Here is a 16,924-nt window from a genome sequence, read left to right as displayed (position 1 = left end):
GAAAGAATCGCATACTTCGATTTCAGAAGTATGTTGGCAGGAATTTGTTAATATCTCATCAAGAGTATACCGGTTTTTTACTATCTTAAAATGCTTATTCACTTTGTTTTTCTAAAATTGCCAGACACAATCTAGTGAGCGACAAGTAAATTCCTGAACTTCAGTTTCGTAGGTTAATCGCCCTGTGTGTGTGTGTGTGTGTACACCCGAATACCCTTAAAGGGCTATGGGCAATCCTGGGATGCCGAGTCCATGATGTACTCGGATTGTGCGAAATTGAATGCCACTAGACCACATTGGGAAGAGATCAATGGATATCAGATTCAATTAAAGCACCATATTGTACCATGTAAGGTGTATGCTCGTGTGCTACCATTCCAAGGTTGTGCTTACTGCGCACTTTGGTAGACGCAACAGATCTATCCATGACCAGTCAAGCATTTCTTCGAACCTCGAGTCCGGCAGACTCGGGGAGTATGACAGCGCACCGGTATGTATATATCACATTTCAAGATTCATAGATGTCGTTCTCACACGAGTAGTTCTTGAGATCTACATTTTACAGATAATCAGTTCCACACAATGCAGATACCCACTTGGTCTAAGACAGATCCAGCATCTAGCCTTATCTCTGATTTCTTACGGATTTACAGATGAATCAAAGTAATTGCCCAATTTTGGATTGCCGTTTGAACCTGGAAAAGGGGAGTCATACTGAACATAAAAGAGAATCCAGCCCGCCTGCTGGAACGAGGAGATTTTTTAATCTTTTTTTTTTTTGCTTGAAGTCTTTCTTCATAGCGCAGCTTCATGCAAGATCGGCCTTGCGCAAAGGGAACTGGTTTCTTGAAGCACGAGAACAACAACCGGATGACCGAATCAACCGCAAATCAGATCATAAAAAAGTGAAAAACGTGTTTTGACGGATCCCGTAGGAATTACATGACATGGTTCATGAAACCGGCCCCCCGAATGTCGCGAAAGGATGCCGATTTGCAATCGAGCCGCCCCTCGTTGGATATGGTCCTCCCCAACTATCTACCGAACCCGCGGCTACCACACATTTACCACTTCATCTCGTGGGGCTTGTCGCCGTTGCGGAGGCTGAAAGTGGTGGCGAGGTAGGAGCCGAGGAAGTCCTCCTTCTTGATAGCGGCAAGGATGGACTGGTCGATGGCCTTCTGGTCGCTGGCGCGAGCGCTGGCAACAACCTTCTTCTGTAGAACGAAACATGGTTAGCACACAAATCAAGATATCAGGAACCATTTGCGAATGGAACGTACCTCGGCCTTCTCGCCCTGCTTGAAGAAAGCCTCCTCGGTCTTCTGCTCGGCCTTCTTGTCCTTGGTGAAGTATCCGGGAGCGGCGGTCTTCTCAACAGCCTTGGCGTCAACACCGGAGATGTCGACACGCTTGGAGGTGGCGATAACGTAGCGGGAGTTCACGCGACGGAGAGGGACACCGTTGATCTTGAAGGGACCGGTAACAAGGAGAACACCCTGGTCGAGGTTCTTGAGGAGGATGACACGCTTGCCGCGGAAACGGCCAGCGAGGAGGATCAGGATGGTGCCGGGAACGAGGGTCTCGCGGACCTTGGCGGGACGCAGAGTCTTGCGGACCTGTAAACGCACAAAACAGTCAGTCTCGAATGTTCGCAATTCCCAATGATTCATATCGATGATTGTCCAAGATGTTCCATAGCCATGGCCAGATCCTCCCCGGATGATGTGCGATTCGCACACGATAACGTTGTGATCAATGTGTCGTTCGTTTGACACCAGGGTCTGGTGGTCGTAATTCACAACAGGCTCATGATTCAGATATCGGTGCAATCGTCGCAATCATCCGGGCAGATGCGTGCCAGTCGTATGTCCTCCTCTTGTCCGTTCGATTTGTTCAAGGTGTACTGACTTTCTTGGGCTGCGACTGGTCATCCACGGGGTACCACTTCTGGGCCTTGTCGGCGGGCACGACCCTCTGGCTCTTCCCGAACTGCTTCGTCTGGCCGTCCGACATGATGGCTTTTGGCGAAGGATAAATGGTTGTCGGGTGGTTGTTGGAGATTTGGGTGAGGACTTGGTCTGCTAGCGGAGTCGGATCCCCAGTGCGGGAATTCGTCCAGGGTTGTGCGTACAAAGCCCTATCACGTGTTTAGCCGAGCAGGCGGGTCAACTTTCGGAAGGCGGTCAAAACAGATGACTCATCACTCTTTTACGCCTTGTTTTCCAGGCCCGAGTCTACGGTCACCCTTAGGACCATCTGTGCAGAATGGCTCGACCCAAACAACTGACGTATACCGCTCGCAGCTTCTCTCTGTTTCTGCATAGTCCATCTCCCACATCATCCCCACGGTTTCCTCCCATTACACCGGAGTGGAATAATTGTGTCTATACCACTATCCAATTGTTGAACAAATCTTCAGAGTCAAATTCGCAACATGCCGGCAGAAGCTTTACTCACCTTCAAGGCGGGTATCTGTGACCTCGATGTAAGTGATCGTTACTTTCCGAACCCATTAAGACAGACCGACGATCGATATTATCCCCCATTGCGCTGTTCCAGTAGTAAGGCAGCTAATCGTCGTTGATTCAGACCTCCACTGGCGCTGTGAAGCCGAAGCCAACCCCCGGCTATGTCTACCTCTACGTCGAAGATGAGCTCGTCCACTTTTGTTGGCGCCCACGCAGCGCTCCATTCGACGAGCCCGAGCTTGATCTAGTGATGATCCCTTCAGACGGAAGCTTCACACCTTACAAGCCGGCTGGAAAAAACGCCACGAATGGTCGTGTCTTCGTCTTGAAATTCTCATCTAGCTCTCAACGATACCTTTTCTGGATGCAAGCCCACACCCAACATGAGGATGGCGATCTTAGCTGGTTCAGTCCTCGCGATTTAAAGCTTGGAGAGATAGTGGATACCGTGTTGCAGGGCGAGGAAGTCGACATCCCAGTAGAGGCCCGCTCCCTTCCTCCCCCATATGGTGGTGGTGATGACGATGAGACCATGGAAGACGTGGAAGGCACCGACCATGATGCGGCCCGTCACCATAGCACCGGTAGCGGCGGTGCTGGACCTGATGCCACGGGCGGTGATGTCCGCGAGGAAGGACAGGAATCTCGAGAGGGTGGTGCCGATGGTGGAAGAGCGTAGGTACATATCTCTGGGAGTCTTGAAGGGTGTTATGAAAGCTAATTGGGCCATCGCTGTTTACAGAGCAACCTCAGGCGAAGACCCAGCGTCAGTTGTCCAGGACTTCCTGAAGTCCCTGGGCGGCGGCCAACGCCAGAGCCAATCTCAAGATCCTGAACGACCATCTACGACACTCCAAGACCTACTTACCCCTGCGACAACATTGCAATTCATTGATACTGCGGATACCACCACAGCCGATCACCTTCTGAGCTTTTTACCGCCCGCGCTGCTACTGCTGGCCCAGGGCAATGCGGAGGCCGCGGAAGCTGACACAGACCCGGAACTTGCCCAAGCTGCTCTCCTATCCCTCGACCTATCACAAAAAAAGGATATTCTCCGAAAAGTCCTTCGTTCCCCTCAGTTCATGCAGAGCTTGGCTAGTCTTACAGTGGCTCTCCGGGATGGCGGGCTCCCCAGCATTAGTGAAGCCTTGCAGATTCCGGTAGCTAATGGAGGATTTATGCGGAGAGGTGGAGTCCCCCTTGGTGGTGGCGATGCGGTAGATGCGTTCCTGGATGGCGTTCGGCAACATGTTAAGGATAACGATTCCCAGATGGATACTAACTAAATCTTATGGAAATTGACGCTATTTTTGGGTGCAACATTTTTTAGTAATTTTAGGGCACTCCACTCAGGCAACACCGTTTGGGAGATTCGTCAGCCTTGTGGTCAGCTTTAAAGCTGAATACTAAATGTGGAACATCGTAGGAGATCTCAGTGAGAGTGACAGAGGATAGAAATGAATAAACTGAATCAATATAAATGATTCTCACCGACAAAGAAATACAGTACTCGAAGTATACCGTAGTCACTCCGGATGTAGTCTGCGGTTAGTCGGTCAATAGAGAGACATTCCTCAGGACACATGCCGGATCTGTTTTTAGTGCAGCGAAGTTGCGATCGGGACGCTCTTGGCTCCTCCCAGTAACACAACCCACCCCCAGAGAGGGACTTTTCTTTTCAATTGTTCATTTCTTTGCATATATCCTTCGTTGTCAACACGCGTGTTGCGACCGTGTCCGATCTTCCCGTCAAGCCTGCGATGTCTGCGATTCAATAATATCTAATGACGATGGCGCCAGATAGCCAGAGCCCGGAAAATGATGAAAACGCTCCGCCCAACCAGATCCCTCTGCAGGATCTCTCCAAATCAGGGGAATCCCACGAGCGTGGCAGAGGTCGCGCGGGGAGTAGTCTCTTCTCGCGGCCATCGCTAGCCAGGAGGATGTCAGGGAGGAACTACCAAAGTGTCGCAGAGGACTCTCCGATCGATTCGGCTGGACCGAGCAGGAATCCATACCAACACGCGCCAACGGGCTTCACCGATGTCACTTCGCCGATCGACGACCTGGGGGGTTTCGCGCAAGCGATGTCATCAGTTGGCCTCAGCTTCGATGGACCGCAATCGAGGGCGTCGATCGAAGACCCCTCGGTGTCTCATGGGTTCAATGACGCTGCATCCGACCTCGATGTGATACCTCTAGACGTGTACGATCCTCACGACCCGCACGGCGGGTACAACGCCCCCGCAGACGAAGATAGGGTTGGGCTGACGGATCCTCGATATCTCCAACCGATGAGCGGCGCACCGGAGAGGCGGAGTACGGACACTGCTGGCGGCCACTCTTCACATTTCAGCGGGTCGCGACTGGGCGACGATCTTCCACACCTTGAAGAGGGACTGAGTAGCCGGCGTGGCAGCAGTATGCGGGATCGGTCGCGTTCTTTGTCTCCGTCAGGCTCGGGCGGGGCTCTGCAGCGCGCTAGCTCTATGGTCAAATCCATGTCACAGCGTGTGGTCAACCTCAGTAACGAGCCCGAAGTTGTACAACAGACGATTGAAAGAGAGGAACTCAACAAAAATGCACGAATGGATGGACCACCGGTCCTGCCTGCGATGGTGGACTACGCAGAAATTACCAACCAACAGGCCGAGACAGCTCGAGAGAAGCGCGCAAGCAAGATGTGGAAAGACCGGAACAATCCATTCAGAGGCAGATCGCTGGGGCTGTTCGGGCCGAACCATCCTCTTCGACTATGGCTGTGTGATATTCTAGTGAATTCATACATGGAGCCCTTTATTTTGGTTGTCATTGTCATACAAACAATCTTGTTGACGGTGGAAGATGCACTTCCGAGCTACGCAAAGACGCTGAAATGGGGAGATAACAACCTTGATTATGTTTTCCTTGTCATTTTCTTCATCTACACTCTCGAGATCGGCTCCAAAATCTTGGTGTCCGGTCTTATATTCAACCCCGTCGAGTACAGCACACTTAATCGCACCCTCGGTATCAGGAAAGCCATCGCGGAAAAGGGCAGGAACCTGATTACGCCGCATCGACAGATGACGACCAAGAAATCATCGATGCTCCAGCCCGAGCCACAAGCCTCGATTCTACGTACCTTTACTGGAATGAACGGGCTGGATCCTGAGGTGTATGATGACCCGCTGCACAAGCGTCGTGTTAGGCTTGCTCACCGAGCTTTTCTTCGACACTCATTCAACCGCCTAGACTTTGTCGCAGTGGTCGCCTATTGGGTATCCTTTGTACTTACTCTTTCTGGTGCTGAGAAGGAGCATCAATTGTACATATTTCGAATGCTGAGCTGCCTTCGTATATTACGTCTTCTGGCCATGACAAACGGCACATCGGTGAGACCTTTCGATTGCCAAATCTTGAAATTTTGGGAAATTGACTTACTCTTCTAGGTGATCCTCCGAAGTCTAAAGCGAGCAGCACCACTGCTGGTTCATGTCGCCTTTCTAATTGGGTTCTTTTGGCTTCTCTTCGCCATCATTGGGATACAAAGCTTCAAATCTAGTTTCAAGAGAACCTGCGAGTGGATTGACCCTGAAGGTCAGAACAACTACACCCTGAATAACGCATGGGACACTTTGCAGTTTTGTGGAGGGTACCTGGATGGCACCACTGGAGAAAAGAGACCGTGGCTTGACCCCGATGGAATCGACTCGGGATTCAGCCCGAAGGGATATATTTGTCCCCAAGGTTCTGTTTGCAAGGAAGGCTCTAACCCCTACAATGGAACTATGAGCTTCGACAACATCGTACATTCCCTGGAGTTGGTTTTTGTGATCATGAGCTCCAACACCTTTACCGACCTGCTCTACTATACCACTGACAGTGACTACCTCGCAGCGGCTTTGTTTTTTGCCTGTGGGTTTGTCATTCTAAGTCTGTGGCTGGTCAACCTACTCGTCGCCGTTATCACCCATTCGTTCCAAGTTATCCGAGAAGAAAGCAAGCGCAGTGCGTTTGCTGTTCAGCAACTTGATCTGGTTGACGAGGATGAGACAATGGCCCGCGGCCCCAGTCAGCTCAAGCGCATCTATGATCGGACAAACTGGATCTGGGTCTGTCTTATCATTTTTGACCTCATAGTGCAAGCACTGAGAAGCTCTACCATGTCCGAGTCCCGGGCGAAGTTCATCGATACCACGGAGCTTGTCATGACCCTGGTTTTTCTTGTCGAAATTATCCTGCGATTTGCCTCAGATTGGCGAGTCTTTCATCGAAAACAACGAAATCTGGTAGATCTTTTCCTCGTGATCATCACTTGCGTGATTCAGTTGCCGCCTATCAGGAACTCAGGTCGTCCATACACGGTCCTGACTCTCTTCCAGATCCTCCGAGTTTATCGAGTAGTGTTGGCATTTTCTGTTACCAGAAAGCTGATCGTGGTTGTCTTCCGCAACACTGGCGGTCTTCTCAACCTGATCTTTTTCCTCTTCTTGATGACGTTCTTGTCTGCAATCTTTGCAACACAACTTTTCCGAAGCCAGATTCCAGAGGAAGATCCCACTGGATCTACGATCATGATTCAGTTCTCAAACATCTACAATTCTTTCTTGGGGATGTACCAGATTCTCTCGAGTGAAAATTGGACAACGATCCTCTATAATGCAACCTCATACACCACTAACTACAACACGGCCTGGATTTCCGCGGCCTTCATCATTCTTTGGTTTATAGTGGCCAATTTCATCATTTTGAACATGTTCATTGCTGTCATTCAGGAGAGTTTCGATGTTTCAGAAGACGAAAAGCGAATGCATCAGGTTCGTGCCTTTTTGGAGCAAAAGCAGGTCCATGGGGCTCCTCAAGGAAATCTCGCGCTTTCGAAGATTCTCCGCTTGGGCCGAGACTCAGCCCGGTACAAAGATCCCCTTGACCACGGCCCCGCCGCGATCGAGCTGTTGCTGAAGGATGCTGTGGTCAAAGAGTTCCTTGACGACGAAGAGAATTCCCAAGAAGAAGATAGACCCAAGGTCCCACGAAGAGCAAGCACAGTTCTGCCTGAAGGCGCCGCACAGGATACAGTTCAGCCAGGTTGGATTTCAATGTTATGGACAAAAGCCAGCACACTAATCATGCGCCGAGAGCCAAATCCTTTCTACTCGAAGCTGAAGTTTTCGCGAGCTTATGAAGAGCTGGATCCACGGACCATGGCAAGAGAAGTCGTCACTGCAGCAGAGCAGAGAAAGCGAGATCAGCGGGACTACTTGATCAAGCATCCCAATTACAACAAGTCATTATTCCTCTTCCAGCCACAGCATCCTGTTCGGAAGCTCTGTCAAAAAATTGTCGGTCCAGGTCGTGGCCATCAGCGAGTGGAGGGCGGTGATCCGTACAAGCCAGTGTGGTACACCTTTTCTGCTTTCATCTACGCGGCAATTGTCGCCATGGTTCTTCTTGCTTGTATCACAACGCCATTATATCAACTGCGAAACTTCAGCAGTGACCGCAATTGGTTCGTCTATACAGATCTTGGATTTGCCGTTGTGTTCACGGTTGAAGCGACGATCAAAGTGATCGCTGATGGATTTTTCTGGACACCCAACGCGTTTTTCCGGAGCTCTTGGGGTTTCATAGACGGAATAGTGTTGATCACTTTGTGGGTCAGCGTCGGTGGCTCTCTCAAGGAAGACTGGAATGTTTCCAGAGCCATAGGTGCCTTCAAAGCACTGAGAGCGCTCCGGTTATTGAACGTCAGCGACAGCGCCAAGGACACCTTCCACTCTGTCATCATTGTTGGCGGATGGAAAGTCGTGGCTGCTGCGGCAGTTTCTATGAGTTTCCTCATTCCGTTTGCAATTTACGGTGTCAATCTCTTCAATGGGCAACTGGTCAGCTGCAATGACGGTGACTTCTCTGGAAACCTGACTAATTGCGTCAATGAGTTTACAAGCTCGCCATACAACTGGGATGTTCTTGCTCCACGGGTAGCTTCAAATTCTTATTACGACTTTGATAATTTCGGCGACTCCCTCTTCATTCTGTTCCAAATTGTCTCCCAGGAAGGCTGGATTGACGTGCAGGAACATGTCATGGGCATCACCGGCAAGATGATGCAGCCGCAAGATATGATCGCACCGGAGAACGGCTTATTCTTCGTTGTTTTCAACTTGCTTGGTGCAGTCTTTGTCTTGACCCTGTTCGTGTCTGTGTTCATGCGCAATTATACAGAACAAACCGGAGTCGCTTTCTTGACAGCTGAGCAGCGTTCTTGGTTGGAGCTGCGGAAACTCCTCCGGCAGATCTCGCCCTCAAAACGATCTTTTGACGACAAGAGCAAGAAATTGCGGCTATGGTGCTATCGAATTTCCGTCAAGAAGCATGGTCGCTGGGCATGGTTTGTGACAACTGTTCTTTGCATCCATCTACTCCTACTTGTTGTGGAATATTATCCTGAACCTGTTTGGTGGGATGCTACGCGAGGTAAGTTTCACCTGCTGCATTGCTTTTGCTAAGAGACTGAGACTAACCCACCGACCAGCTATAATATTCTTCGCATTCATGATTGTCTACATGGCGAACATCCTGATTCGGCTAATCGGACTTGGGTGGCATCGTTTCAGCCGAAGCTCGTGGGATCTTTACTCTCTCCTCGCTGTTCCTGGCGCTACCGTCACCTGCATTCTGGATCTCTCATACCACACGCACGTCGTGGTAGAGCTTAACAAGCTTTTCCTTGTGTCTGTTGCTTTGCTACTGATCCCGCGAAACAACCAGCTTGACCAACTTTTCAAGACAGCCGCTGCCAGTTTGTCCGTGATCGGCAACCTTCTAGCAACCTGGTTTGTCCTATTCTTGGTATTCGGCATTGCGATGAACCAAGCATTTGGCCTTACCAAGTTCGGCGATAATGAAGATCACAACCAGAACTTCCGCGATGTGCCCAAGGCGCTTATCCTTCTGTTCCGAGCCAGTTGTGGAGAAGGTTGGAACGAGTACATGGAGGATTTTGCCACCATGGCTCCCCCATGTGCACGTACGATCCTAACTTCCTCAACTCTGATTGCGGAAGTGCGCCGTGGGCCCGATGCCTCTTTATTGCATGGAACCTGATCAGCATGTATATTTTCGTCTCATTGTTTGTTTCACTGATCTTTGAAAGTTTCTCTTATGTCTATCAACGGAGCAGCGGACTCTACGCAATCAGTCGTGATGAGATCCGTCGGTTCAAACAAGCGTGGGCCACATATGATCCAGATGGGACAGGCTTCATATCCAAGGAGCAATTTCCCCGGTTACTTGGCGAGCTCTCAGGCGTGTTTGCAGTACGGATCTACGAGGGCGAATTCATGGTCGGAAGAATCCTTGACAAGTGTCGAGTTGAACCCCAGAGGAACTCCATGGCCTCGTTGGCAAGGAACTCGATGATCTCGCTGCATGAACCACGGCAATCGGTCCAACCAAACGCCCGCATCTCGTCTGGCGTGGATCTTGACGAACTTTCTCGTATCATATCGAAGATCCCGGTACAAGCCATTCGAGAACGACGCGCACGATTGAATACATTCTACGAAGAAATCCTGGTGTCAGCTGACCCCGATCGCGGCATTTCCTTCCACCAGTGCTTGATGATTCTCGCGCATCACAATGTGATCAGCGATAGCAAGAGCCTGCGTCTCGAAGAATTCCTCCGTCGTCGCGCACGGTTGCAGCGCGTGGAAGAGGCTGTCCGTCGCAACACTGTCGTTGGTTTCTTTGATACTCTTTACTGGTCTCGCCAATTCCGCCGCCAGATCGAACGCAAGAAGAATGGTCGATTGAGCGTCATTCCGACATTCACTGTACCAGAGATCTTTGTCGATGAAGGTGACGAGCCCGTGGACGGCGACCAACCGGCTTCTGGTGCCATGACACCGCAAACACAGCCCGAATTCGACTCAGGCTTCCCTCCCATGCTTTCGCCGGTCTCCCAACACCGACGAGCAGAGTCTAGCCCAAGCGGGCGCCTGGGGACTCTTCCCCGCATTGACACCAACCTGAGCGGGCCCGGGTCTGGATCCAGTACACCTACCAGAGAATGGTCCAGTATCAGCCCCTCGCGCACTCCACGAGAGATGTATGGGGATCGTACTTCCTTCGATACGAGCGAGAGCCATGAGATATCTTTGACCCCTAATCGCTCTCGTACGAACAGTGGAATGAACGCCCAAGACGTCATGCAGTCGCTAGATAACTCCGCCTGGGGCGAGAGTATTCGGCGCAGTTTTACGCATCGACGACCGGGTGACAGAACCACCGAATAGGCCCGGGGATGTCCATGATGTATGGCAATGTTGATGTTTTCACGAAGTCATCCACCATGAGGATAGATATGCGGAAAGGTGTTCCTTTCTTTCTTTTCCTTCAATTTTTCCCCCAAATTCTTTGCGTTGCCCTTGGATGGGAAGCATTGCATGTATATCACCATGATTTTAGAACATTTTGCATAGCAGTGGCGCAGGCCAACGACGATTGTTTCTATAGAGATGAAGAAGCAAATAATTGAACGTCTGAGATCATTTTAACGTTAAAGATGGAACGATACAATAATATGTCGCAACTTGAGTCAAGTGGGTCGAACTAGTTATTATTGATGCCGGATTAGGAAATACGAGGCATCTTCAGCGGTGATCGGACATCGTGAGAACTGCCTGTGATGCATAAGATAAGCCATTCTATGAAGATAAATTGACTTTGATTGGATAGGATGGCATAGATATCTCATCCGCGAAGGTCCAGAATCCAGCATTGTTCGTTGTGCCCGTTTGCGACAAAAAGCCTATCCGCATCCGTGTCTCAACTCTCCCTGCAGCATAGTCCTTGCAGTCAACCTTGAAATCCTCTGAGTATTAATAAACCACCTTCCCCAGTCCTTTGTCTAACTCTTCAGAATTAAATTGAGCATCCAACCCAGATTCTTGAATTTCCAGACTTTGCAATTCAATTCACCACATTGCACGCCTCCAAACCGAGACCCTCCCAGATCTACACCCAAAACGGCAATATGCACAACATCCCACCTTTCCTTTCTCTGGGCTCAACTTTCCGCTCGCGCTCCAAATCACCAAGCGCCGTCTCAGATTACTCAACCTCAGCTCCCTCAAGCCCAACCTCGCTCCACCGCTCAAGCTCCCACCATAACTTCTTCAACTTCTCGTTCCACCCCAAGCCCCACACCACAAGGGATCAAGACCGCGAAAGCAACACAAGCATAAAAACCAATGCCACACGGCCACGCCCCGCCTCCGACATCCCTCATGGCCACAATTCCTCCACACACGCCGTAGGCGTACTTCCCTGCGCCGTCCTGCGCGGCCGTTCCTCTATGATGGTCCTGCGCTCGCGTCCGTCGAAAGTCGACATGGTTCTGACGGAAGAGCGGTCACGATGCGATGGGAACCCGATTGAGCGACAGGGGCTGGGGCTCATGGAGCCACGGCCGGTGGAGCAGGGGCGCGGGGAGATGCAGCCCTCTGTGATGGGCGGCATTTTTGAAGTCATGGAGGGTCGTGCTTAGACATCTTATTGTTCCGAAGTTGGATTTTCTTTTCTTGGGTTGCGATACACTATTTCCTTTTTAATTTTGAATTGGCCGGGTTCGGCATGCCGAGAGTTTTTCTGCTTTCGGAAGAATGTGGCTGAACGGGGAGACTGTATAGTCGTTTTGGAGTTGGAAATATATCACCAAGACTGTATTTTATGTTATGTTATATCAAGTCCTTGCTGTATAAACTGTCCTTTTTTTTTTTTTTTTTTTTTTTTTTTTTAAAAAAACACTCGCTTTGAGGAAATCCTAAAAACAGCTGTAGTCTAAAAAGTCTTGATCTCTGATTGCCTAATTTTATCACAAGGGTTTAAGGTTGCCTGTCGTTCACCCCCAGGGGCTACAGACATCCTCGGGTCCTGCCCAGGAGGACTTTGGAACATCATTACCCACAAAAGTTCAAGGTTGGACCCTGGAAAGAGCGGTGCGGGCGCCTTTAAGGATCGTTTTTTCAACCCATGGACCATACCTACCTTACTACTGACCTCCAGGGGTCGACTTAGCTACTTTCAAGGTTCGCGACCTTACTGCCGAATTTGCCTTGGAAGCTAAAGCCAACTGGTCAATTCTAGGACCGCAGGGATCTAGCCCTAGAGAAGGGCTCGAGGCCCCGGGGCCGGCACCAAGGCTTATAAATCACAACGGTCCGGTTCCAAGGCTAAGGCTAACCTTTAAAAACCATCTTTCCTCACGTGTTTACCTAGACATCTATAACATGACACACTTGCTATAATCTGTCAATCTAGATGACTACCGAGTTCGTTGCTTTCTTGAGTGTTCACCCCGGGCCTTGGAACCCTAAGTCTTGAAAAACCATGGATGGATAGCCAGATACCTGCAATCTACTCTACTTCCAAGTTCCAAGGTTCGGCTTTAAATCACATTGTGTTGGTCATTGCTCAGGTGGAGGTTGCTATCTAACCTTGGAAGCTATTTATGACTTACCTAGTGCGGGAGGTTCTGGTAACCAGCTGGCCCTAGTCAACCTATCACAACACATGGATTTGTTCGAGGTCTGACGAGTGAAAGAGTTAACGACTGCCCGTGGACTTGGCTACAGAGAGGTTCTTTAGTCCTGTCTCAGCTTCGGTATCTAATTGGTAGACAATTGATATCAAGGAGGGCCAAAATAATCCGACCGAAGGAATAATGTGGTGAATTGCTCATTAAAGGTCTGAACTCAGCTTAATCATACATAGGCCCACCAGGGTATCGTAAATCTAACATATAACCCATGCAAAAAAAGAAGGGAAATGACCCTTAGGCCTAACCTTGGAAACGCCTGTCTCAAGATGCGATAGATATGCAGTGTTGCGTTAATTGGAAATGCGAACGAGACCGGAACGTTCATAGCAAAATGCAAAAAGTGGGGTAGTGTAACAGCTGGCAGAAGGATCTTTGATATTGCTGCTGCGTTTGGATTCTAGCGCTTTCCTTTGCGCTTGTTGGGCCACAATTGACCCCGGCACTCTCTTTCGCCGCACAAACAGGGCACGGCATCCGGGTCTATCCTGTAGGGCTTCGTACTCTCGGTGCCAGCATTGTAATCAAAAGTTAACTCCGTGCCGGGTGGAATTTCGCGGTAGGCAAAAAAGCCAAGGTTGTACAGCCGTTTATCGCTGTGGTTCTTTGTTGAAACGGCAACAATCTTGCAGTTTGGATTGCAAGAGTGGTTCATAAATCGTGATGCGGAGCCAAATTTCCGCCCATCAATAACGTTCATCGTGTCTTCGTCAACATCTTCGTGTCCGTCAACATCCTCATGTCCAACCCACCAGTCTAGATCGAAAAGGTATGACTGTCCATGATCGCCCTCTGAGAGAGCTTCTCTAGCATCCGCGTCCGCTTTAGTTATCACTTCTCCCAGGTAATGGTCGATGAATTGACCGGCGTAAATACGGTCAGGTGAGCGAAGACCTGAGTTTGTCAGTATAATATGTTCAAAAATAGCGGGCAGTAGGAAGGCAGTCATACCAAAGCCCCGGGGGCCAGTATCGAAGATTTCCAGCTTCACAGTCCGTCCCTTTTGCACGACATGGTTCCAACACTTTTCACCTTGGCAATTGCAACTTGCAGTACATTCGAATATCATAGACTTGCGGTGCAAGAAATCCTGAGAGATGACAAACAGCTCTGGGTTTTGAGCGCATCTCTGATAAGGGACGATATGGCCTTCAGTATCTTCTTCTTGGGCCAGACAGTCACATTTAGTCGGTTCACATCCATTGACACATGTGCAACCACAGATAAACTCCTCTGAGAGAGGTACCACACCCGCGCGGTATTGATATTCATTGATGAACACAAAGTTATCGGCCAACTTGGCAAGTAGTCTTGGAGATGACACCACAGGAGTGATAGATGGGCCTTTAATACTGTCCAGTTTCGCCTGGAGTGTGTCACGGAGGGCAGCGAGGTGCTTGCCAGAAATGGGCGGGTCCAGCTTCAGTGTAGAGGGAGCTCCCGATTTAAATGAAAGAGCAATATCTTTGCGGTTGACCGTGGATCGTTCTCGTGCACGGGGGTACGCAGCTCTCGACACTCTTTCTTCCTCCTCTTTAATAGGGAAATGCTGTTCACATAGGCCATTCGTAGAGGATGACGAAATTGAAACGGCGTGGGCGAATTGACGTTTTTGGTGAACAGTTGGCGGAGTAATGACCACACTAACTTTTGACAGTGACAAGGGTGGACTGGGTGATGCATTGTTCGCAGGAGAGACCCGCTTTCTGTGTGGGTGCCCAGTATTGATGCTTTCCTCACTTGACGAATCTGATGACTTTTCAGATATGCTCAGACTCCTTTTAGATGGAACTAGCGGCGTGACCACTTTTGCGGGTGATCTGTGGGCCAAGCTGGTCACAAACGCCTAGAATGGGGTAAGTAAGTGTATGCCCAAGGCTGGATTGATGCTTGGGTAGGTATCCATTGTTGTAGACACTTGTAGATGAAGCGGAATGGTATATATGATGCATCAGACGTGGATGATACACATAGCCATCGGAAAGCGAATAGAAACATGACCGTAACCTCAAAAGAAAGAACCAAAACAAAGTAGAGAACGTGAAATGTCTTGGCATAGAGGATAAACGGAAAGTGGGGCGAGAGGAGAGGGCACAATGAAAGTGAGACTCGCTTACCGGGACTTCTTTATCATCACTGCCAGTTAGATCAATGGTAATGCGGTTCGTGTTGACATCGGAGCCGAAGGGGGCGCGCGACGACATATTTTAGGCACGGAGGCTTCACAAGCTCCGCCAAAGCGATCAAGTCGCGTGACAGGTGATGTGTCAGAGATGAGATGAGAATACCCTAAACCAGTAGAGTTCTCGTGGACAACATATGAAGAAAAGAAATAACACTTGAATAAGCTCCAATCACAGGCGTGACAGAGTCGGAAGAGACCCCCGGCCTAGGGGGATAGTCAAGAAAACAGAATTTGAATTCACGTGATAAAACAACTGAAAGTTGCAAGGCTGAGTTCTCCAGGATGTGAGGACTTCAAAAACATCAATAAGAAGAAATTGGCACGTTGTGGGAAGATGGGGGAGGGCGATGAAGATTAAGGGAATGATATAGAAGTGAGGTTGAAAGGAGAAGGAGATATTGCGCGGACCCACGGTACGGATATCACGTGACCTCCACAATCACATCTATATTTAGGCCCACCCTCATATACAAAGCGCTCAAATCCCTTGGTTTTCAATTGTTAAATCTAAAGATAATGTATAAACATTTTTTTAGACCGTCATTGAGTTAATTCGTTGAATTTGTTTGAATTGTCCGCTTTATGTTTGGGGAGGAAAAACTCGACTGTGTGATGAATTGGACAATTTCAGTTTGTGCGCATTGAGGAGCTTTTGATAAATCGAAGAATGTCAAAAACCAAATCGCTCTCAGCATGGGTTGCTGGCAAGATCTCTTCAATGAGAATTTCCTGAGTTTTGGGCGATACAAATATGCGAAAGGAGCCCAGACCCGTCCGGAATGTAGATCTATTCAACCGCTATCGATCGGTATAATTTTCAGCTAAAACATCTCAATGAGCAGTTGTCAATATGGCTTTCAAGTCTCATGGCTATCGCGCATTGACTCGCGGGTTGGGCGCTGCCGCGGAGGCTTGGCGCAATCGTCGACGTTGCATCAACCTTGGAGCCAATCAACGCCCGCCACGTTGTTGATTAATAAGCAGAGACTTTCTTCACTTTCTTTATGTTAAATCGATAATTTAGATTTTAAGATCCAAATGAAAAATAGAAAGGTAATAAGTGCCTCATGTCAAAGGTCCGGCGTGGGGCAAGAATGATTGAGAGATATCGTGCTATACAATATAGGCCACGTGACCAGTATGTTTCTATCCTGTATAGAAGCCAGAGAAGTGAACTTTTGTGAGTTATCTCCAAGGATGTTGCTTTGTGGATGATCGAAGTCCTAGGGCATCTTATGTCCCACACATCGGTGGAATAGCTTCGGGGGCGCCTGGTGATGAGGCTGGGAGCCGGCGTTCTAAGTGCAAGATACTCCGTAGATGTTGGTTCCAAGAATATCCCACACCCAGAAGTAAGGACGCCAGAGCGCGCCATACAGGCATCATCAAGCACTAACGAGTTAAAAAAAGCCAAACCAAGATCCATAGGCTCGGCGTCAAGAAAGGATACCAACAATCCGGTGGATCGACCGCCAACTGGTGAATCGAGCACAGCCCTTCTCAATTCCGGGGGATAGCAGGTGGCCCTGGCGCCCGGCGCTGGGGGTAGTGGCGCGGGAACCAGCGTACGTAAGCTCTTTACTACACCAAGGCACAGGGGCACAGCACCCCGAAGTCTGTAGCCCCTGTCCCATGCATCTAGTTAAAGTATCCCCAGAGAATCCTGCTGTCACCTGGGCCTTC

The 16,924-nt window shown here is 49.5% G+C and overlaps 5 protein-coding genes across 5 annotated transcripts; 3 read left to right on the top strand and 2 right to left on the bottom strand.

Annotated features, from left to right (window-relative positions):
* Nucleotides 1-994: 994 nt before the first annotated feature.
* On the bottom strand, nt 995-2,084 carry N7506_006346 (60S ribosomal protein eL6). Its single transcript, XM_056955639.1, has 3 exons — nt 1,912-2,084; nt 1,284-1,619; nt 995-1,217 (listed from the first exon to the last, which is right to left on the bottom strand). Exons 1-3 carry the CDS (start codon nt 2,014-2,016, stop codon nt 1,065-1,067), a joined length of 594 nt encoding a protein of 197 aa, XP_056809973.1. The 5' UTR covers nt 2,017-2,084; the 3' UTR covers nt 995-1,064.
* A 353-nt stretch (nt 2,085-2,437) lies between these two features.
* On the top strand, nt 2,438-3,760 carry N7506_006345 (uncharacterized protein; the record flags this gene model as incomplete). The annotated part of the gene is made up of 3 exons (XM_056955638.1): nt 2,438-2,488; nt 2,593-3,146; nt 3,214-3,760. 3 exons carry the CDS (start codon nt 2,438-2,440, stop codon nt 3,758-3,760), a joined length of 1,152 nt encoding a protein of 383 aa, XP_056809972.1.
* Nucleotides 3,761-4,264: 504 nt separating this feature from the next.
* On the top strand, nt 4,265-10,753 carry cch1 (calcium channel protein CCH1; the record flags this gene model as incomplete). The annotated part of the gene is made up of 4 exons (XM_056955637.1): nt 4,265-5,848; nt 5,906-8,933; nt 8,992-9,445; nt 9,523-10,753. The coding sequence occupies 4 exons, from the start codon at nt 4,265-4,267 to the stop codon at nt 10,751-10,753; spliced, it is 6,297 nt and encodes a 2,098-aa protein (XP_056809971.1).
* Nucleotides 10,754-11,493: 740 nt separating this feature from the next.
* On the top strand, nt 11,494-12,006 carry N7506_006343 (uncharacterized protein; the record flags this gene model as incomplete). The annotated part of the gene is made up of 1 exon (XM_056955636.1): nt 11,494-12,006. One exon carries the CDS (start codon nt 11,494-11,496, stop codon nt 12,004-12,006), a length of 513 nt encoding a protein of 170 aa, XP_056809970.1.
* A 1,450-nt stretch (nt 12,007-13,456) lies between these two features.
* On the bottom strand, nt 13,457-15,260 carry clrD (uncharacterized protein; the record flags this gene model as incomplete). The annotated part of the gene is made up of 3 exons (XM_056955635.1): nt 13,457-13,950; nt 14,008-14,902; nt 15,174-15,260. 3 exons carry the CDS (start codon nt 15,258-15,260, stop codon nt 13,457-13,459), a joined length of 1,476 nt encoding a protein of 491 aa, XP_056809969.1.
* Nucleotides 15,261-16,924: the final 1,664 nt, after the last annotated feature.

This window comes from Penicillium brevicompactum (genome assembly GCF_028827555.1).
Source record: "Penicillium brevicompactum strain IBT 35665 chromosome Unknown utg000005l_segment0_segment0, whole genome shotgun sequence".
Classification (NCBI taxonomy): domain Eukaryota; kingdom Fungi; phylum Ascomycota; class Eurotiomycetes; order Eurotiales; family Aspergillaceae; genus Penicillium; species Penicillium brevicompactum.
This window is presented reverse-complemented; position numbering and strand designations above follow the sequence as displayed.

Coding starts and splice junctions, on each gene's coding strand:
- N7506_006346 (XM_056955639.1), bottom strand. CDS start 2,016: ATGTCGGACGGCCAGACGAAGCAGTTCGGGAAGAGCCAGAGGGTCGTG. Junction 1,620..1,911: donor ACCAGTCGCAGCCCAAGAAA/GTCAGTACACCT, acceptor GTGCGTTTACAG/GTCCGCAAGACTCTGCGTCC. Junction 1,218..1,283: donor AGCAGGGCGAGAAGGCCGAG/GTACGTTCCATT, acceptor TTCGTTCTACAG/AAGAAGGTTGTTGCCAGCGC.